The sequence below is a fragment of the Gallinula chloropus genome (genome assembly GCF_964237585.1).
Source record: "Gallinula chloropus genome assembly, chromosome: 4".
NCBI lineage: Eukaryota > Metazoa > Chordata > Aves > Gruiformes > Rallidae > Gallinula > Gallinula chloropus.
Window position 1 is genome coordinate 79,999,682 of NC_140088.1, and position 21,161 is coordinate 80,020,842.

General features: G+C 37.0%; 1 protein-coding gene across 1 annotated transcript in view; it reads left to right on the plus strand.

Moving 5' to 3' along the window:
- Positions 1-21,161, plus strand: part of RXFP1 (relaxin family peptide receptor 1) — a gene marked incomplete at both ends in the record, with an annotated part of 46,455 nt that overhangs the window by 13,982 nt on the left and 11,312 nt on the right. The window contains 5 exons of the mRNA XM_084263721.1: positions 3,915-4,070; positions 16,659-16,763; positions 17,622-17,727; positions 19,009-19,080; positions 20,651-20,722. Coding sequence (XP_084119847.1) covers positions 3,915-4,070; positions 16,659-16,763; positions 17,622-17,727; positions 19,009-19,080; positions 20,651-20,722 — 511 coding nt within the window. The remainder of the gene's footprint in view (positions 1-3,914; positions 4,071-16,658; positions 16,764-17,621; positions 17,728-19,008; positions 19,081-20,650; positions 20,723-21,161) is intronic.

Below are 21,161 nucleotides of genomic sequence, written 5' to 3' on the forward strand. Positions count from 1 at the left end.
ATTTGCAGAAAGACGAGCGTGTATTACCCGGTAGAACATTGCTCTGTAATGGGATGGCAGACATCCTGTCAAAAACAGGCATGTGTGTTTGTTTGCCATTTGTACTGATAACAGCTCACATATTTCTTTTCTATTTGTTCTAGAAACACTCCAAATATTTTAATGTTTACTCTGACCATTCTGAAGAAAAACTTAATTGCTAGTGCAGTATGGCTGCAACGCGTGAAATTACCTGTAGGTCATTAGAAAAGCTAGAGGTTGTTCTTTATACGAGATATACAAAGTTCTTTATTCATATATACATATGCAATGCATAAATACAAATGCATTGTATAACATATATATGAAACATACAAAGTTCTTTATACAAATTCTTTATACATAGTTTAACAACTCTTAGTCTTCCTTTATCTATTAGCGTACCACACTGTTTACCATCTCTCTGAAGGACATCAGCTTAAAAGCATGGCTCAATTTTGTCACAGTGGAAAATCAATAAGAGACAGAAAAGTTGGAATCTTTAATATTGCATAGCAAAAAGAGCATAAGAGAGCATTATCTTGGCATGATAAACTCCATCGTCAAGATGGTTTGTATTTACAAAAGAAGTAGTATAGGGGTTTTGTTGTGGTTGTAGCATTACCTTATCTATTTTCCTCATAAAAGAAAGTTTTAATTTCTTTAATCCAAACAAGAATCATTTCAATGTTATCTAGCATTTTACAACAGATTTTACTGTCTTATCTCCTGACTACCTTTGTCAGTTTTTCCAAATATTCCCACGGAAGGTTGGGGTTTTCCATTCATAAATCTCCTGGGATCCATGAGCTCCAAACTTCTGTCACTTTTTTTCTTTTCTTTTTTTTTTTTTTGCATAAACAAAGTGATGTTAAACAAGTCAATGGACAAAGACCAGTGCTATCAGTGATTTAACTAGGATAAAGTTGTTGCCTTGTTATCTTCTTTCCCAGGCAGATATTTCCATGGCAGAATAATCCAACATAGCACAAAATCAGTAATGCAGAGATTCAGAATCAATATAATTAAGGCTATATAAATTTGCAGAGCATTAAACACAGGGAGGGATTATGTATTCTTTCATAAAGAATAATTTCTAAACTGTGGCAGAAAGTAAAATCATTAATTAGTTAAGGCATTAGTACTGTTTGACTAATTAATATTTTCTGGGAAATGTGAGAATCTATTGAATGATACTGTGAGAAGACAAAGGCCATTATTTGGAATTTAAGCTACCTGGAGATCAGCACTATTAAGCACAAATTTCAGCTCGGTCTGAAATTGTCTCCAGTGCGTCAGGAAAAAGGCTTGAAAAAGTATAAGGTGTTGGCTTGTTTTGGTTTAATTTATGTTTGATTTTTCCATATTGTTGCCTTTACCACGTGTCTCAGTAGTTGTTCAGATTGTTAAATAACTGCACTTAAGGGACTCTCAGCTGTCTGTGTTTTCTTTTCCAGCAAGATGCTTTAGACACTAGGTAGTATATGTATTCTATTTGCATGCGCCTCTGTAATATTTTTCTTAATTTTTTTTCTACTTGTTTTTGGGTGCAACAGATTAAACATAATGTTCAGTATAAAGACAAAGCACAAAACAGCAGAGGGGTTTTTTGAACAACGTGCAAGAGTGAATTCACCCTGGGATTGGAATATATCCTTATCTTTGGTGCCAATATATAGGCGAGATAAGAACCTAAAGCAATATCTTTTCTGATCAATTGCATGGCTTATACAATTGTGGATAAAAACAAATAACAAATAAATTAATATGGTGATTCTTAGCAGGAATATATGCGCTTTGTAGGATGATTTTGACAGCAAAAACAATTCTGTGCCTATGGAAATAACAGAATATTTATCTCGGAATTTCCTCCAAATAATGTGCCTACATTTAAAATTCCAAGTGTTGTAAACATTGTCAAGGGTTTCACAGAATCATAGAATCATAGGGGTTTGAAGGGGACCTTGAGAGATCATCGGGTCCAACCCCCCTGCCAAAGCAGCTCCCTAGCTCATACTGCACAGGCAGACATGCAGACGAGTCTTGAATATCTCCAGACATGGAGACTCCACAACCTCCCTGGGCAGCCTGTTCCAGTGCTCTGTCACCCTCACTGTGTAAAAGTTCTTCCCCATGTTGGTGTGGAACTTCTTATACTTCCTATACTCTAACTTGCAGCCATTGACCCTTGTCCTGTCTCCACCGACCACTGAAAAGGGGCTGGCCATACATGTTTCTCCATGTATCCCATGCTTAAGATATTTATAATCATTAATAAGATCCCCCCTTAGTCTTCTTTTCTCTAGGCTGAACAGACCCAGCTCACTCAGCCTTTCCTCATAGGGGAGATGCTCCAGGCCCTTAACATGTAAGAGTTCTTCCAGAAGACGTTTCTATGGATCTGAAATACTTGATTGAATTTCAGGTTATTCCATTAACTGAGAAGAAATCAGGACAAAAGTCAGATTTGTAATAGCACATTCCTTGTTAATCTGAGAAAGGTGTGTAAAAGTTATATACTTCATCTTATGGAAGCAGCCTGGAAAAATAGTTGCATATTTCAGAAATTACAGTATGCTATCTGAAGGAGCATCACGTCACGTCTAATGACATGTGCATAGAGCATTTCAAGTGGTCTAAAAGAGCAAAGACACTTAAAATGTAATTCATATTGGATTTTTTATTTTTCTTTATAACAGCATACTAAGTCAATTAGAAAGTGATACTCCTTTTTGAAAGTACTTGAGAAATTAAATTAGTGGGCCTTTGCAGAGGTAGGCTTACTGGACCCTTGGGAGCATGAAGAGTACTAGGTAATGTTCTGCTCTTCTTCATTTCCAATATACTGGAGGCTGAACAAGCTGCATTCTAGAGTAATTTAAATCCCTCTCTGTTATATGCTCCTGGGAAGAAGATGACTTTGTGATGAGACATTTGAGCTGGCACCCTGCAATCTGGTACAAAAGTAGTAGACCAATTGTACTTACCCTGAAAAAAAGTGGTGGTGGCAGAATTTGTCCCTTGGGTGCACTGGAGGGACATCATTCATCTGCAAATGTGGATAATGGAAGCTGCCTTAGTACTGGATGCTGAGGAACAGAGGACAGGTAGAGCCCTCCAGCTGCCTCCGCAGTCCCTCATCAGCATCCCTCTACTTTCCCTCAGCACTGCTTGAATGAACTCCCTGTATTCTGTGAACTTACTTCCTATGAGCAATGAGCTTAACTCAACAGCATCTGTGTAGCTAAACTTCAGACTGGTAGATTCTGAAACAAATCTCCAATCTTTTTGGACCAGGTTGACTACTTTTCCAAAGGATCCAATATGGTACCTCTGTCATCAAATGTTCTGCAGCAAAACTGCATCACAGATATGATCTCACTTTCCTTGTTCTTTGATCCTTGTTCAGTTTACATTTAGCAATAGCTTTAGAATTAGAATAGGCTTTAAATTTTTTAATTCTGACTTTGTATAAAGAGGACTTATCTGGGTCTAAAATTTCAGCACAAATTAATATAATCCATATCTGCAGAGCCTATCTGGTATATTGCTATAATAAATTAATTTCTAGTGCAAAGCGAAACAATCCTTTTAAGCAGTGTCCTTAGGTCATTTGTCTTGTATGATTAGCATTTCCATCTTATTCCTAGGATGTGTGGAGAGGAATTACCTGCTTACTTTATATCAAAGCAAATTTTAATTAGCTGATGATATAAATGTTTCTTGCCAAGTTAACAAGTACTTAATGTACTATTGTAATTGCATGTCCAATGAACTAATATATATTTATCACTTGATATTCACATTCAAATGCAAATGAGTATTTATAAAAGCATTATCTCAAGATATTTAAGAGCCCATCTTAAAGAGTGCATATTCTTTCTGTTTCTTTTTAGTCATCTGTGATTCTCTGGAAGATCATGTTTCTGAAGCTGGGGTAAGGTGCCCCCTGGGCTACTTTCCATGTGGCAATATCACAAAGTGTTTGCCCCAACAGCTTCACTGCAATGGTGAGGATGACTGTGGGAATCGGGCCGACGAAGACAACTGTGGTACGTGGCTGAGATTTTCACTCTGTCTAGCACCTTCCGTCACCAAAACCCATGCACAGCTTAGACTCAGGAGAGAGGTGTAGAGTGTTAGGAATGGGGAAGTTAAATGTTCTGCAGAGGATACAGCAGGTAGTTGGTTTAGCTAATGAGGCCACTCAATGAGCCATTTTCTAGGAAGGACGGACCATGTTTTTGTTTCTGTATGGTAACAGTTTATCCAATGTTATCCATGCTTTGAGCTTGTTTGCCTGTGTCATTTTGATGTGAACAAATGTATGTACAAGATCTAGCAAAAGGTCTCTGCTGAGGAAAGGTAGATGCATGCGCTAACAGAGTTTATATTGTGCTTAATGTGACTTTTAAATCAAAAACTCTTGACTGTGTGAACATGTTGCACTGCTACCAGGCTTCAGGGCTTGGAAATGTCGACATCTGAGGGAACACACATCACCAGGTCACTGCTGCCTGCTGTCGTGGTCCTTGTCAGTCCCTGCCCTGCCAGATGGTAGCCATGAACTTGACTTGGTTCACAGGCTTTACCCTTCCTGCAAATTGAGCAAGCCCAGGGCACATACTTGCCCACACTGCTTATTTGTGAGTGTGTCCACCACACAGCTTTACTCTGTGCTGAGCAGCACCTGTCACACAGTGCATGGACACAGCTAGGAGGGTGGCACAGCCCTGGGATAGTCTCAGAAAAGGCCTCTATTTCGTGAGAAGAGAGCTTAGCCATTTGGTTGTGAGCTATGACCGCAAGAAGAGAAAATCATCCCTAGAACATTTTATTTACTGGTATTGTCAGGCTGCCTGCAGCCTGGATAGTTTCAGAGCTATCCTCCAGAGCTGCTGATCCATGGCAGATGGGGAAACTAGACTTCCTATTCCTTAGCAGTTTGCCTGTAGACATGGAGGGCAGCCAGATGCATGGTGCCCTGCCTCGCACTCTGCATCCAGCTCCCCAAAGCCAAGCTGTGAACAGTCTGACTGTCCCAGCCAGGCATGTTGCCATAAGAGCTGGGGGGCAGGTGGAAGGATTAAAATATTAAGTGAAACTTCTAACCTATGTATACCAAAATCAATTTTCTGAAAGAAATGCCAAAGAAAATATGGTAGAGGTATTTTCACAAGTGTTCTCAGCAATGTCAATGAGGTTTGGAAAATAGCTGCTCTCACTGCATATCTGTGGAGGTGACTTTTGTACCAATATGTAGTATGTTATTCTTACACCTATTGAATTTCAGCATTTTGCTCCATATGAAAGCCACTTTTAATTCTAATCCCAACTAACAGACCCACATCTCTTTGTAGTTTTATGTTATTTGCTGATGCTATCATTTCCATTGCCAGTAATCAAAATCCTGAGAAAATACTGCCTCTTGTTCTATTCTTCTGTAATTATCTTGCCCTACAGTGGCAGAAATTGCTGCTGATGATGCCCTCTTATGTTTAAAAAGTCCAAATACCATAAACAGTTGGCTTATCCATGTTTCATTTCTGTGCAGTACCAGAAAGTCTGTGATGTAAGGACTTGCTGAAAGTGTACAGCTTGATCAAATGGTAATTAGGATATAGACAGTTTTATAATGGAATATACAAGACAGTAAAACCTGCAAAGAAGTTCAGCTACTGAATCCTCCTCTGGGTATTGTAATTCAAGAAAGAATTAGCCTCAATTTCTGAAAGCCTAAATTACAAAAAAATGAGGAGTCGTACTGACTTACTGGGAAACCTGTGCTATTGGTGTTTTTCTAGTATCTTGGTCCCATACTCTCATTTAGAATTGCATGCCATGTGTAACACACTGAGGTCACATTTTGAGAAAAATTTGCTACTTAAACTGGCATTGCAGCCAACTTTTGCTGTTGGAAGAGTCGCTTCGTTGCCTGGGAATATGGAATATCCTGATTGAGTTTTTCTGCAACACCCCCACACTGTAGTAAGCATGGGGAACTTTGTGGGACAGATCTGTTTGTGACCATGAGTCTTGCTTAAAATCCAAGCACAGAAGAAATTTTTTGCTGTGAGGGTGGTGATGCCCTGGCACAGGCCGCTCAGAGAGGTTAGGGAAGTCCCATCACTGGAGAAGTTTAAGGCCAGGTTGGATAGGGCTTTGAGTAGCCTGGTCTCATGAGGTTGTCCTTGTCCATGGCAGGCAATTGGAACTAGACGCTCTTTGAGGCATTTTCCAAACCAAAGCATTCTATGATTCAATGATTGATTAACTCCCAAGGCAAAGAAACTATCCAGAATTTTTTTCTTTTTTTTTTTTTTCCTGCAGTTTCTCAGGACTACTTTAGAATGCTTTCTTTATGCTAGCAGTTCTTTCCACTTTTTCCACCTTTTTTTTTTAATTTACACTTAGTTTTCAGTTAAAGTCATTGATCCTGGTTACAGAAAGGAAATTCAAAATTAAATTACTCCAGTGCAGTAATTGTTTCGTGCAGTACAACTGGAACTGTTTATCTTCTCAACAATGTAGTCTAATTAAGTAGCTCAACTTTTAAATTATTGTACAATTTAAATTTGCATAAATTTGAATAAGAGCTTTGAGGTGGACAGTCTACAACATTCAACTCAACAAGTGTCGGGAGGCAAAAAATCCACGTAGAACATCAAATTCAGAAATACTTTCTTTTTTAATTTTTATTTTTAATGCATATATGTCAAACACAGCTAGGTAAAGCAACTGTTTTACTAGAAATATCTTCAGTAAGGATAAAGCATTATCTTAAGCCCACAAAAATGTTACAGTCAAGCTTAGCATATATATTCTATGCATACTAGTATTATAAAGAAACACAAAACAAGACTCTGTCATGGACAGCAAGTATTCTTTGTGATGGAAAGGACAATACTGATGAAGAAGAGGGGAAAAGAAAAAACAAATACTTCTTTTGAAAACTATAATGCTGCTGTTTGGGGAAGAAAAACAACAGTGCTAGAAACATAAGAAAACCCAAAGTTCATCTGTTCAATTCAAGTATCAAGCATACTGAATATTAACAGCAACTACAATTACTGAAATAGCCCTTTTAAGATACTTTGGTGAATTAAACTAACAGAGAAGCAATTAGCTTTAAAAAAGGACACACAGATCTTCCAAGAGAGTGACTTTGTAAAAGTCTAAATGACCTTGAAGCAGAAAGCAGAAGGTATCGGTGCAAATGAGACCAATATGATAGAAGCCTCTGCAAATTCTGAAACAAGTCACTCAAACCATCTTGTAGCAATTCTGACCCTTTCCTTTTCTTATGAGCAAAGGTCTCTTGTTCACCCCTTCATTCCTATACAGATAGTTATTGTAGTCTTCGAGACAATTTGCAATCTGAGTCCTGTTTCATGCACTGCATGTGCAGTAACAGAACAACATAATTACAAATATTTGAAATGAAAACGAAGTCCTCACTGAGAGATGTTTTCAGATGCACTGTAATCACCATTCACAACACATACAGACTGGCTTCATCTTGCCTTCTTCAAATCTCCTTTCTCTTTCCATTCCAGCATTCTCTACGTATTAAAAAAATAACAAACCCAAAACCATAAAAACCCCACGCCAACCACAAAACTAAGATCCAGAGAAGTGAAATGACCTGAAATTTGGATGATAGACAGACTGAGAAAAGATTCATGGTCTCTGACTGCCATGCTAGTCCATAACCTCAGCATGTGGACATTGTGCTGGTCAGTTCCACTTCAGCATTTCTTCTACTTCTAGAAAAGGGTGAATTGAAGCCAATATGTTACAGCAGAAAGAAACCACTTCACTTTGAAAACTCACTCTGTTGGATTTCCAAAAGCAATAAAATACCATGTGTGATATTCTGATGGGGAACAGCTTGAGGCAATATAGTGAACTGCAGTAAGAGGAGGAGGAAGCTAGCAATCTATCATGACCAAAAGTGATGGGAGGCTCACTTTGAACTATGACTAGGTAACCTTAAACATACGTGGAAAATACAATCTTACCTTTTGAAATTGTAAACACAGTCCATCAAGTAGAAGTGAGTGTCTCTGCAAATTTGTGACAAATGTAATATTTTAAAATAATTATTTATTTAAAGTTTCATAATTTTTCAGAAAACCTTATGGCTTTGAGGACTTCCTCTTTTAGGCTTGAGTATGGAAGAAAATTGTTCTGCCCCATGCTCGTTCTTTCTGAAGCGCTGAGTTCTTAAAACACCACGGCAATCTTAAAAACAGTTTAGCCTATATCACGTTTCACTTGGAGTTATTTCTGTATCTGTTAGCAAAAGCCAAAATCTGTGGAAAGAGTAGAGCAATTCCAGCATCCTTCTGAGCTCAAACTTGATTAAAACTCAAGTTGGCAAAGCAGAGTGAGTTTGATAAGAGTTTTGTGCTACTGAGCCTGTTTTATTTCAAACATAATGGCTTTGCCCTAGTTTTCACGGGAAGAGCTTTTCCTGCTTATTTACAGCTGTTAAGATTTGATTCTACAGCTACTTGATGTTTATAGATGGGAAGTTAGAACATTTGTTTACTTCATTACTTTTTTTAAATGTGAGTAGGAAAGATAAACAACAGGCATAATAGCAAATTCTCCTCACCTAATGCTATAGCAGTGTTGACATAGGAATTGTTCCTAAAACAAGTAAAAAATATTTCTTACATCAAAAGCAGTATTGCTGCAATGTTATTGTTAATGTATTCTGAACAATCTCTAGGCAAAGCCCTTTAGAGCCCAATGACATAGTGGAAGTGTTGAGTTCTTAGGTACATATTCATGGAACAGAGCATGTTAATATCTCTGCTTTGGCAATGACCCTTTGCAGCACTTTGTAATTATCATGATAATTAATGATAGACAAAACAAAATTAAAGCCAGGAAAAGTAGAATAAAACAGAAGTTGGTTAGCACAAAACAAAAATAACAGTATTTGTGATTTAGCTTTTCACTAAGGCCATATGTGTTTTATTGTCATAAAGCACATGTTCATTTAGATGACTTAATTCTGACATGAAAAATTGCATAAACACATGAAAAGTTAAATCTTAATAGGAATGTACTCTACAAGTTTGGACAGAAGTAAATTTGCCTGTATGAAATGTATGGATTATATTTTTCTGTTTTCAAAATATCAACTCCAAGTAGCTGCAGGGGAAAAAAAAACCCTTAAAACTTATAAGCACTCTTTGTGTGTGTGTGTGTGTGTGTGTGTGTGTGTGTGTGTGTGTGTGTGTGTGTGTGTGTGTTAAAGTTTTCTGATATATCCATCTACTGGGAGGGCTGAATGAGCAAACTTTTTTCTTGGTAAAGGTCAGCTTACTCTGAATAAAATATTCCTGCTCTTAAACACAGGAATAAATTTTTGTGTGATGTCATCAGTCTAACAATTTTTTTTCTAAATATGTCACTGGGTCAGTTCTCAATTGGTAGTCATATCATGCTAATAAGGGCTGCAAAAACTCTCAATGCAGTTAAATTTTAAATCATTGAGAGACAGAATATTTGTTTTTTCCTTTGTTACAATTGAGCTCCATCTTCCATCCGTTCCGTGGGACAGTCAGCATGATTTGTTCGCTGGAACTGAAAATGAGCTGTGATGCTAATATGATTCCAGTCCTTGGGGAGAAACCTCCCAGTAAATCACAGTGTAACTTACCTCAGGTTTCTTGTTCCAAAACCACCCATCAGCTCTTGAATTTAGTTTCGTACAAATTGTAAATGGAGAAATACAGTCACATTATCAGATCTCAAAAATTCAGACCTTTTCTTCTTGGAAGGGAATCTCTGGACTTGACATCCTAGTTGGACAATTTTGAGACATATAATAAAATATGCATTCCAGTCTAACATTAAGCCCTACTGCTTTGTCTCTGATATATTTAGCACTGTGTGTCAGCATACTGTAGATACAGGTTCTGGAAATCCCTTCAATGTAAAGTACAGGTGCACTTACTTCGTTATAAATAGTCCCACTAAATAGTCTTAGTGATACTAAATAGTATCACTTTGGGTTTGATATTACCCAAACATACAGTCAAAACCTATGTAGTTGGATTCATAACATTATGTTCTAATTAAAAATGCAAACAGTAAGATTGATACAAAATCTTCAGTCACGCCAACTGAGCTTCTGACAACAACATGTCTTAAGAAGTCAGAGAACTGACCTGAACTGACTCTGTTGTCTTCAGTGAGCAAAGAATCATAACTTACCTAAATTAGGAAGCTAACAAAAAGTTTGGATGTTTCAAAAAAAAAAAAAAAATCAATTTGTGGCTCATGTTCTAGTCCTCTTAACCATACTGGATACAATGGTTTGGAAACACACTGTTGTGAGATTTGGGGGTTCTCTTGCTGGTTGTTTTTTGTTTGGGTTTTTATCCCCTAAATGAGATTAAGAAATCTTGATTGTGATCTCTTACAATGCCACTAAAACAGGAGATGTAAGACACAATATACTTCCCATGTAGTCTGCAATGTATTTCTCATAAATAAATGCCCACATTCTTCTTCTCTTAAATTTATTTGGAAATTGAGTAGATACCACTCATGCTTTGTTTAAAATTAGGATTACTGCTACTGAATCATTCTTATGCTCCATCTCCAAACTGGTTGTTGAAACATGTTCTTCATTTATTACAAGTAAATCTCTTGAGTAAATGGTTGCATGCGAATAACACAGGTGTAAGTAATATATACAATAAAAACTAGTTTAGCAGAAGCATAGTTACAGACATTAGCACTTCAGAGTCCTTATTTCAAGACCAAAGCTGCTCACGTTGGGCCTAATCACTTGTACAACCATAGACTGGACTGTGAATGGAGCATTAAAGAACCAGCAATTGTTACATATTTGACTACCACTCCAGTTACTAGCAATAATAAAAGGGGAATGGAAAGAACACCACATTACAGGGTTTCATTTTATCTTTTTTTTCAAAAGCAGGGTCTTTAATTATGTAGTAGTTAATGGAACAAAGTAGCCTGAGCTATTTTGAGTGCACAAGTTTCCTCAGTGTTTAGATATTTGGCTTCTGGACAATTTTGCTGACAGTTCTGCAAAACTGTTTTTTGGCAGTTAGGGAATGGTTGTAGTGTGTCTGCATTTGTTTTTTAATCACGGTGTCATAGCCACATTTTTCCAGTCCAGTGAAGCAAGAACAGGCATGCAGATTTAATTTAAGATGTTTCTGACTCTCTGGAGAAGTTCTTCACTAACTAAATGTATTTACCATTGTGTTGCTCTCGGGCCTGAGAGGCCCCTAAACAAAAGGCCGCATTCAACTTCCCAGATGTAAAGTTCGCTTATAGATGTGAACTTGGAATGCTGAAACAGGTTGCCTAGAGAGGTTGTGGAAGCCCCATCCCTGGAGGCATTTAAGGACAGGTTAGATGGGGCTTTGGGCAACCTGGTTAAGTGATGGTGCCTATGGCAAGGGTGTTGGAACTAGATCTTTGAGGTTCCTTCCAACCCAAAGCATTCTATGATTCTGTGTTCGTTAAACTCTGCCTAGCTCATAGGCTGGAAATCACAGACACTTTTCAGAAGGAACTGGGACAGGGGGAGGCCGTCTGAAGTCTTGTGCCTATTTACCTCTAAAAACACAGGCCTCATCTGTTACCATGCCCCATGCGGTTATCGGGCAGCTGGCTTGCCTTATTTATTAAGTTGCTACTTCTTTTTTAAAAGGGCCTATAAAATTCAACAAGATAAAAGTAATAAAAATCTATATAGATGTCATGCTGGTTTGTATGTGTTTCTTTGAAGGTCTATAAACCTAGAGAATTATTGCAGGTCTGTAGATTCATTAAATCATCTTCTAGATTTCCACAGCAGAATACTAAATTTCTATGGGATGTTTCAAAGCATCTATACAAAAGATATATGCTTTAATATTACAAGATTGTTCATAAGGAATGAGAAATTTCAGAGGGTCTGAGTTTCCCATTTTTGCCTCAGTTCATTGCAGAAGAGCTTGATGACTTTATATTTCATATTAATACTAATAGTGAATAATATAACAGTTGGTCTCATCTTTTCCTGGCATGGCATTTTTTCCCATCATACTTAAAGTGTGAGGTTTAAATGTATGAGCCACCATTCAGTTTTGAGCCCTATATAGTAAATTCTGTTTATGAAGCAAAAAGAAAACACTTGGAAGTCATCAACATTCTAAAAATGTAGCAAATACTTGGCAAGTGATCAGAGTTTCAGGCTTCATGTGAAAATTTTTTATATATGGCCAAACTTTTTCTCACTGACATTGCCATTAACTCATATGTAACACTGAAATAATCAGGTTTACACTGATGCGAAAATATTATCAAATAGGATAGTTTCGCTGAAGTTCTGAAGGCTTTTAATTTATTCCATTATTGAAATCTTTAAATACTGATGATAACTAAGGTGAACATCTATGTTTCACTAGCCTTTTTTTCTCATCTGGTTTCCATTGTAGTAGCTGACTGCTAAGGGAACCTTAAACCAACTTAAGGTTTTACAGATTTATTCATGCTATTAGTTTATTTTAGTTTGTCACAAATATTTAAAAAATTGTAAATACTTTGAGAAAAAAACCAGAATAGAAAATTCACTCTCTATAGGTTAATATATATTAACTGGAAAACTTCCCTGTGCAAATGATTCACAGCAATTAAGCTACAATATTGAGAAGGTATTTTTCTTTCAGAATTTCGAGTCCATCTATTTTATTAAAACCTGCACCGGATTGATTGTTTTAAAGTCAAGAATAAATTTTTGTAAGCATGTAATCGAGTTCATCCAGAGAAGTACAAACCTTTTTTGAACTGATTTAATCCTGTCTGGTTTTCTGTGATTGCATTGTCACCTATAAGTAGTCAAGCTATATCTTAAGTAATCAACAGGTACAAAAAGTGGTCCCTGTGCACACACAGTTCAGTGTGGGGTAAAATGCCTTTGCCTTGACTTGCAAGTGTCCAGTTTCTATGTTCTTCATTTTTTTCATTCAGGTATCTAAACTGGGGCAGTGGAATTCACTCACAAACTCTCTCAGAACTGCAACACGCCTCTTTATAAAATCTCAGTGTGGTCTTGGTCTGATTGTAAGTTATTAGGCTGTATCAGCGTGCCCTGACACCATAGAAAAGGGCAATCATATTCCTTCATCTGGTAACATTTTGGAAGGAATTGATGCTTCTCTGAAGGGTACAGGTTTTCCTCATTCCACTGAAAGAAATCTTTGAGAAAAGGCTGATTTCTTATAGCAAATGAAAGTATATTTGAACTACCAGCAGAAAGAAATATGTCCGTGGGTTATGACCTCCAACAGCAAAAGTGAAATCAAAGGGTTATAGAGTGTTTCTTTAGGGTCCTTATGCGTTTAACTGATAGTGTTTCTACCCATGAAGATATGGCCAAGAAAAGGGGGAAGTCGTCTAGATAACACCCTTTTCATAAGCTTCAACCTAAAGAAGAGATATAACTTTAATTGAGTAAAGCTGGTATTTTCTTGCATCTTTCACTGAACAGATTATACAAATCTGTAGTTTGTCAGGATTAACACGCTCTTTCTCATTCTCTTTCTGATCAGAAATGGTAATTGCAACTTTTAGCAAGGAGCAGTGTATTAATCGGTAGTCAGATGAGCCCTGTTTACAATTACTTATTTCGCTTATCCAATGTAGGGGAAGATTTGCTGATGCCTTGTTTTCTCAGATCTCATTTTTACAGAAGTGCGGCCAACATAATCTATTTTAGAACTGGCTTGGGAAAAAGTAATTTCTTATCTGAGCTGTACTCCCCCAAATGATAGATTTAGGATTTGAAGACCAGTACTATTACTGGTCATTTCTTAAAGTGTTTGGAGAACCTCGTCTCGACCGCAGTAAACAGGTCACAAACCTACCATATAAACTCTAAACAATCGCAAAGTGATTTACAGTTCTGGCATTGAGTGCTTCACTGAACAGTTGTGCTAAATATAGTTATTTGCACAATACATTCTTCTGGGATTTGACAAAACAGTTTGTATAAAATATAGACTGTCCCAGACTTGGGCACAAAACTGAGCCCAAAGCAAATATTTCTGAAGGTTGGAAAACTTCAAATAACTTGTTCTGTTTTTTTCAGATATGGCTTTGAATTTCTACTAGATGACAGAAAATTCAATGCCATGAGAAAAGCCCATTATTTCAAATGAACTGACCAGAAACTCCAGACAACTAGAGTGGTTCCAGTACAGAATAATCCATCTTCTCCTGTCTCTGTGCTTATTTTCCCCTTTTCTTTTATGGCCACCCAATAATACGCAGCCATCTCTCAACTTCCTTGAAAATGTTAGTGAATTTTCCCTTTGTGGTGACCTGCTCCCTCATTCCCCAGAGTGTAGGAGGCTTTTTCTCTGCAATTGTGAACCATAGTGGGAGTCGCCTCTTGCACATGATTTGTCACATGGCAAAGCACTTTTAAAATGCTAAAGGATAGAATACAATCTTCAGTATCAGAAGCAGGGAAGTGCAGGAAAATTATACTTTTATGTTCATTGGCTTACAGGAAGACTAGGATTTATGACTTTTAACTATATATTCATGATCTGGATAAGTGTTTAGTTGTCTAAAACTTTCTATAAATGCAATTATGAATTAGAAAATCCAAAAATATTTTGTGAGTATTTTGCAACAGCAAAATATTTATTGATATGGTTATGCTCCAAGAATAATCTCATTTTTAATATATCTTTACAAATTTTTATTTAAAAGTCCTCAATGAAAAATGCCTTTGTTCTCAAATCTCACGACCTCTGCATATATTGTATTCCCCCTAGTTTCTTCAGGTCCTGGTTGTTTGGTCCAGTCTTGCAAGTGAAAGTCAGTGGATGTGCTGTAGTTTAATATTTAGAAATAGTGATAGAGGTAACCTCATTGCAGCCCTAACTACAGGGTAGTAGGATTAAATGGCACTCATCACTTGGCAAAGGATCTGTTCTCATCATTTCATCAGTTAAGGATTCCATGCTGCAGTTCTACGAGCTGGTCCTAAAACTGAACTTCTGAGGATTTTAAAGAGGTAGGAGCGATAGTTCTGCAAGTTTGCCAACACGTTTCTTTTTGTCCAAAAATCACTAGGCTGCTTCTGAGTATCAGCTTGATGATCTAACCTGGCAAAACTGCCCGTGGATCAGAGCATACCAAGCGCTTTTGAGGAAGTTAGTAAAATGTGCTTAAATGGCTTCTCTGGGTGGGAAAATGGCATTCTTGCAGGGCATAAATTAATTCCCTTTAATTTCCAAGTGACTTTTCAAGTCCATTTTTTCTCTTCATGGAGAAATTCCTGAAGACAGAGATTATTGGCTTGCTTTAAATTGTTTACCTTTTCAATTTATGCGTAACAAATGAATAGCTAGAAAAAAACTGCAGTTTGCCTGAAGTAACTTAAGCTTTCATAATGTCTATTAATCAGCATGTACAGTACCTTTTCAGGTGAGGCAGCGGAGAGGACAGCATCTCAGGACAGCTCTATCTGCTAATAGCCTGTAGGCAGGCTTTGGGAGATGTTCTCAAGGTAATTTCCCTGACTAGCTGGGAAAACAACGGAGTTGTAATGTGACATGAAAAAGGAGATGCCATTTCAAAATGGGAAAAGTTCCAAAGACGTTATTATGCTTTATTTCTCCCTGCCTATTTTGAGGCCAATAGATATAGTAGCAATGTGTACTTGAATATGAAGATTTATCGAGAAATGTCCATGAGCACATGTATTTAAGTATAACTGAACTATTACTGTGAGAAGTGGGGGAGGGAGACAATTGCTAGCATATCATAAAAGTGAAAGTAAGACTGCAATGACTAGTAAAGCAGAGCCAGCCCCAGAGTTCTCATGTATTGTTGTTTGACAGTAGGTATCATTACGAAGTAATGCTTTCAATTATCACTGCTGCTTCGACTCACCAGCTAGTAAGCGCCATATAAGGAGCATTTCTAGTACATATTCATTACATAAGATGCTTTGAACTAAAAGGATCTTGGTGTTGTCCAAGCTGAAGAGAGGTCAGACCCAAATGAAAACTAAAATCGGTTCAATTTTTAAAGACAAGTTCATTTTTTTCCTCTCTTTATAGTAGCTTTCCAGTACCTGAAGGAGAGGGCTACAGGAAAGCTGGAGAGGGACTGTTTATTCAGGGAGTATAGTGATAGGGCCAGGGGTAATGGCTTTAAACTAAAAGAGGGTAGATTTAGATTAGATATAAAGAAGACGTTCTTTAGTGTGAGGGAAGTAGTCAGTAGTAACAGTCATTTGAGCTTTTTTGGGCAAAGTGACAAACCTGCACATTTAAGAAGACAGAAAATAAATGGTTCGCTCTCGTTTGTAGACTCCTACGTAAACAGAAAGATCTGAAGTGAAAGATTATATTTGTTCAGTGCAATTGTCATGGAAAATATCATTGTTGAAGGTATAATAAGCTGTTTCTACATAATCTCCATACATACGTATGATGAAGTAGCTGTATAAAGATAAGGTCATCTAACGGTCTGTGAAATGCTGTGGAAAAATCACGTTATTGAGATAAAAATTGAGGCAAAAAAAAGAGATACAATTAAATTTCTATTTTAATGTGTCTTCTATTTGTGTTTTTTATTAGAAGATAACAATGGATGGTCTCTGCAATTTGATAAACATTATACAATGGACAAATACAATAAACTGAAATCTCTGTATGCATTTCAGACAAAGACACGAGAGTGCTGTAAGTAATTACAGATATTCATTGTGTGAGCATTACTGATGATTCCTAAGGAAAAAAAAATGCTTAGAAAATATGTTTATCAGAAAGTGAAATATAGTGCATTTTAATTCATAGTAAACCAGAATTAATGTCTCAGACGAACAAAAGCTTTGAAGCTCACTTCAGTTCCATTAGGAGTGATTCATTTTCTGTAAGGGAAGCATCAAACATATGCCAAATTAAGAGGGCGATACAAATGTTTACTTGGATATATTAATACAGCTAGGAAGACCATGAAACACAAATTTCAGAGTGAAAAGAGACAATATTCCTCCAAATTCACTACTTCTACAGCGAATGATGTATTTCTGCTCTGCTTCTGCTGGCATTCATCCCTTTGCATGGATTTTCGGACCATGCTGTCTATTGTAAGCACTAGCTGAAAGCAGAGAGACAGGTAGAAAAGGAGGAATAAAGACTTCCTGACCCATTTTCATCCCATTTTCAGCTGGACAGATTTGTGCTCATTCTAGTAAAAATAAGAGGACTGAATAATCTAAACAAGATGGAAAAAAAATCTGAAAAACTGCTACAATGTCAAATTATTGTATATCGAGTTTAAAGCTCAAGAGCTTTTACAAGCTCTTTCACAGAGGTCAGGAGGCAACCTAATTTTTTGTGTCCCTTTTGTATTTATTGCTAGGATATTCCCAGGTCTAAATCAGTTACATTGCAAGGTGTGCTTCGATTTCTGTTCAACACAACCTGGTATGTCTACCTTTGTGCCCACCATTCTTTTACACCGTATTTCTTTTCTCCCCATCCCATCACACTGCCCATCCCACCTTTTGCTGCCATCAAATCCTTGCTGTCCTGCAGTGGCTGGTGCTCTGCCAGTGGAGTGTACATGTCAAGGGCTGGAGATCATCTGCGATGCTGCCAAATTGCGTGCTGTCCCGTCAGTCTCTTCAAACATAACCATAATGTAAGTAGAGAGGAAAAGGGGTCTCTTGCTCTGTTGAGGCTCGAGTGCTGATCCTGCGACCTTCTCACAACTACAGTCCTATAATAATGACCAGTTGGCTCAGCTGGTACTTGTGAAGGCATAGCATCTCTGTGTTTACAAGCCCTTTTATATTTTAAGCACAGTTTTTTCCCTGCATAAAAGGAGAGAAAAAGAACTAAAAAACTCTGTGTGAAACAATCGCTTTGTATTTGTAACAGTGACTTGAGCTAGCAACAGTTTCAGGAAATCTAAAAAAATCTTCAGAAGAAAGGTTTCCTTTTAAGACATGATGTTCTGGGACCTTTTTATTATTCCATGAACCTGCCTTTATTCCTAGTCTATACACCTGCCAGTAAAGTCAACAACCCCCATGTGAGTGGAACTACCTGCTCTAGCAAATCTTTTTTGTTCTCTTTTGATGCCTCTGAGTGTGTTGTTATTTAAAAGGTTTTCGTCTGGGCTAGGTCATCATGCAGATAGCTATGTAAGCCAAACTTTTTGAAGAGATGAGGGAATGGTTGATACTGCTCTTAGCTTGCACGTGACTGTATGAGAGGACGTTTTCTGTGTGGTGAGCTGAGGGCAGCATCTCACATCCTTGCTTGAGGATCTTCCCTGTAGAACAGGGGTACGTACCTTTCTGCTTTGTATCAGTTCATGCTAATGTGTGGCTGATCTTCTCCTTGTTGGGTTTGTGTTCGAATACTGACATAATTTATAACAACAATTGAGTGGAATGTCAAATGTATATTTAAACTGGCCTTTGTCTCAGATTCAACAAAGACTTCAAAAATAACAGCCCAGTTCCAGCTTCAGAAAAGGCAGTGTGTCAGCTCAGCTGATTTAGGGCTAGACTCTCCTCTATTCCATGCTCTGAATAGTTTTTGTTCTTGGCAGGACACTTGAGTTGGTGCCTCATGGAGAATGGGGCATAGGGACATGTACACTGGGAAATAAATTCTGTATTCATTTGGTGCTTGAAATTAATCTGTGGTTCGGTTTATACACAAGTCTTTTTAACTTTTAGATTTAACTATTATTTCATTAGTTGCTCTGGGGACATGGAAGAATTTTTTTTTGATGATAAAGTATTTGGCTTACTGCTTAAATAGAGACAGAATAGCAGAGGTAGCATATTCAGACAGTTTCATGTTGCTTATATTATTTAGCAGTGTGAAAGCTGCTCATATTAAGTAACAAAAGTGGCAGCACTGTAGGAAACCAGGAGAGTGGTTTTACTGTGTGCTTTCATTCCTATAGGTCTCTCCAGAGGAATCTGCTAAGGAAACTCTCTGCTGACATTTTCAAGAAATACCAAGACCTTAAAAATCTGTAAGGCAACATTTCAACTTTTATTTTATCTATTTAGTGCCTTAAATATTCATCTTTTCCCTCTCACATTCACATACAGATCTTAACAGCCAAGTGACAATCCTCAGTTTATACACAAAAATTAAGTTCTGATTTGTCTTATTCTTCAGTATACCATCTAATTGTGTAACCTCATGGCTCAAGTGGCTTGACTTGGCTCTCTATTTTTACAAAAAACATAATTTCTGGGGTTTTTTGTTGTTTATATTGACTATCTTACACAAGAAAACTGCTACACATAAATCATGTCTGAAGGAAGTTACGTTAATAATGAACGGTAGCATACCAGAGGAAATTCAAGTAACTAAATCCATTCAGCTCCACAAAAAGTTAATTTCCCATTGCCATAGGGAGTTTACTCACATGGTTCTTGGTTTTACTCTTAATTATGTGGTACCAACATAATGATGCTTCAGCTAGTCAAATCAGTACAGCAGAGTCATACTTTGCTGCACTTTGTGATGTCTAACATGTACTGCTCAGAAGTCATAGTCTTTAACATCTGTGCTTTACTATTTAATTAAGAATCAAATGCAAAAGTCGAGACCAGGGGTCTAATCTCACCAAGTCAAGGCATTGTTCCCAGAAGATTTTGTGGACCTCTTATAGAAACCGTGCTGTACTGCAGCACCATCTGGTGTTCACAAAGTTAAGTGCCATTATAAGAGCCCAGACAGTCACATTTTCAATAAAAGAGATAATAATTAGTATATAATAATATTAATTACGTTTATTTGATTATGTTTACTTAATTTCACACATTTATGAATGATAATCACAGATTTTCAGTAAGCTTTGGGACACTGTTTGGTAAAAAAACATTTTGTAAAAGCCAATGTCAGATTTCTTATTGCTTCTTAACAGCAATGAATCTGGACACTTCATTGACCGTAATTTAATTTAAAGTATTTGTATTAAAATATTTCTCATAGAATAGTGCACTAATGCTTTAAAATTATTTTAGAAGGATTTCATGTTTGGAATTGACTTGCTTTAACTTATTTAATGAAAGTAGATAAAAACAGAAAGAAAATAAATTGTATTCTTTAGTTCACAGAAAATTATCAACGTTCATTTTACATTTCTACTATATCATCTTAAAAAAAGCATAATTTTAAAGTTCTCTGATACCACAAAAAAAAATTCAAACAACACCTGTTAATTTGACATTTGCCAATGTAAAATTTTGGTTGTAGAAGGGTTCTGGGTAAAGATGAGAGCTGCAAGGTAAGGACTAAAGCTGGATGTCACGTCCAACCACTTTGTTCACCTCAGGCAGCCCAAGTGTGTCTCTGAATTAATTTTGGAATGCTGCTGGAGGGAGGTATTTCTTTTAAAACACCTTTGCAGTCTCTGCAACTATCACCATAGAATGGATATTGTCAAATTTCGCAGGTAACAGGTTTGACAGCTGCTTTTCAAGTATCACACATGCATTCAGTTTAGTTGACAGATTTTAACTGGTTATTTATTCTGGCTTTGATTTTGCATGTTTAGAGATTTAGCTGTTGTTGGTTTTGCATCTTCTCAGGTATCTTCAGAATAATAAAATTAGAGCTGTATCTGAACGTGCTTTCAGAGGTTTATACAACTTGACAAAACTGTGAGTATTGCTTTTTGAGCACTGAAGAGCAATGGGAAGAGCTCTGAGAGTTGCTTTGGGTGTCTCACTCTTTCTTGATTCAATGTTAGGAAGTTGCAAAATGGTCCAAATCTTTAACTCAGTGATTGGATTGGGAAAGAAAAGATAGATATTTCACCAATAATTCTTAATCTATCTATGTAAGAGTAACTGACAGGTCCATACGTCAGTTCCTCAAATCTGCAGAATGAAAGAGGAGGCAGCATGGTAGTTATCTGCGTAAAGTCAGAAAGAATGAAAAAAATCTGAATAAATGGATATAAAACATGGATATAAAAATGGAAGGGAATAAAACAAAAGCCAGAGCTTGCGATGAATGAAAATGCTTTACCACCTTTTTCTAATTTTGTGTCAGCTTTCTGAAAAGTGCTGCTAACTTTTAAGGGTAACAGTGAAGGAG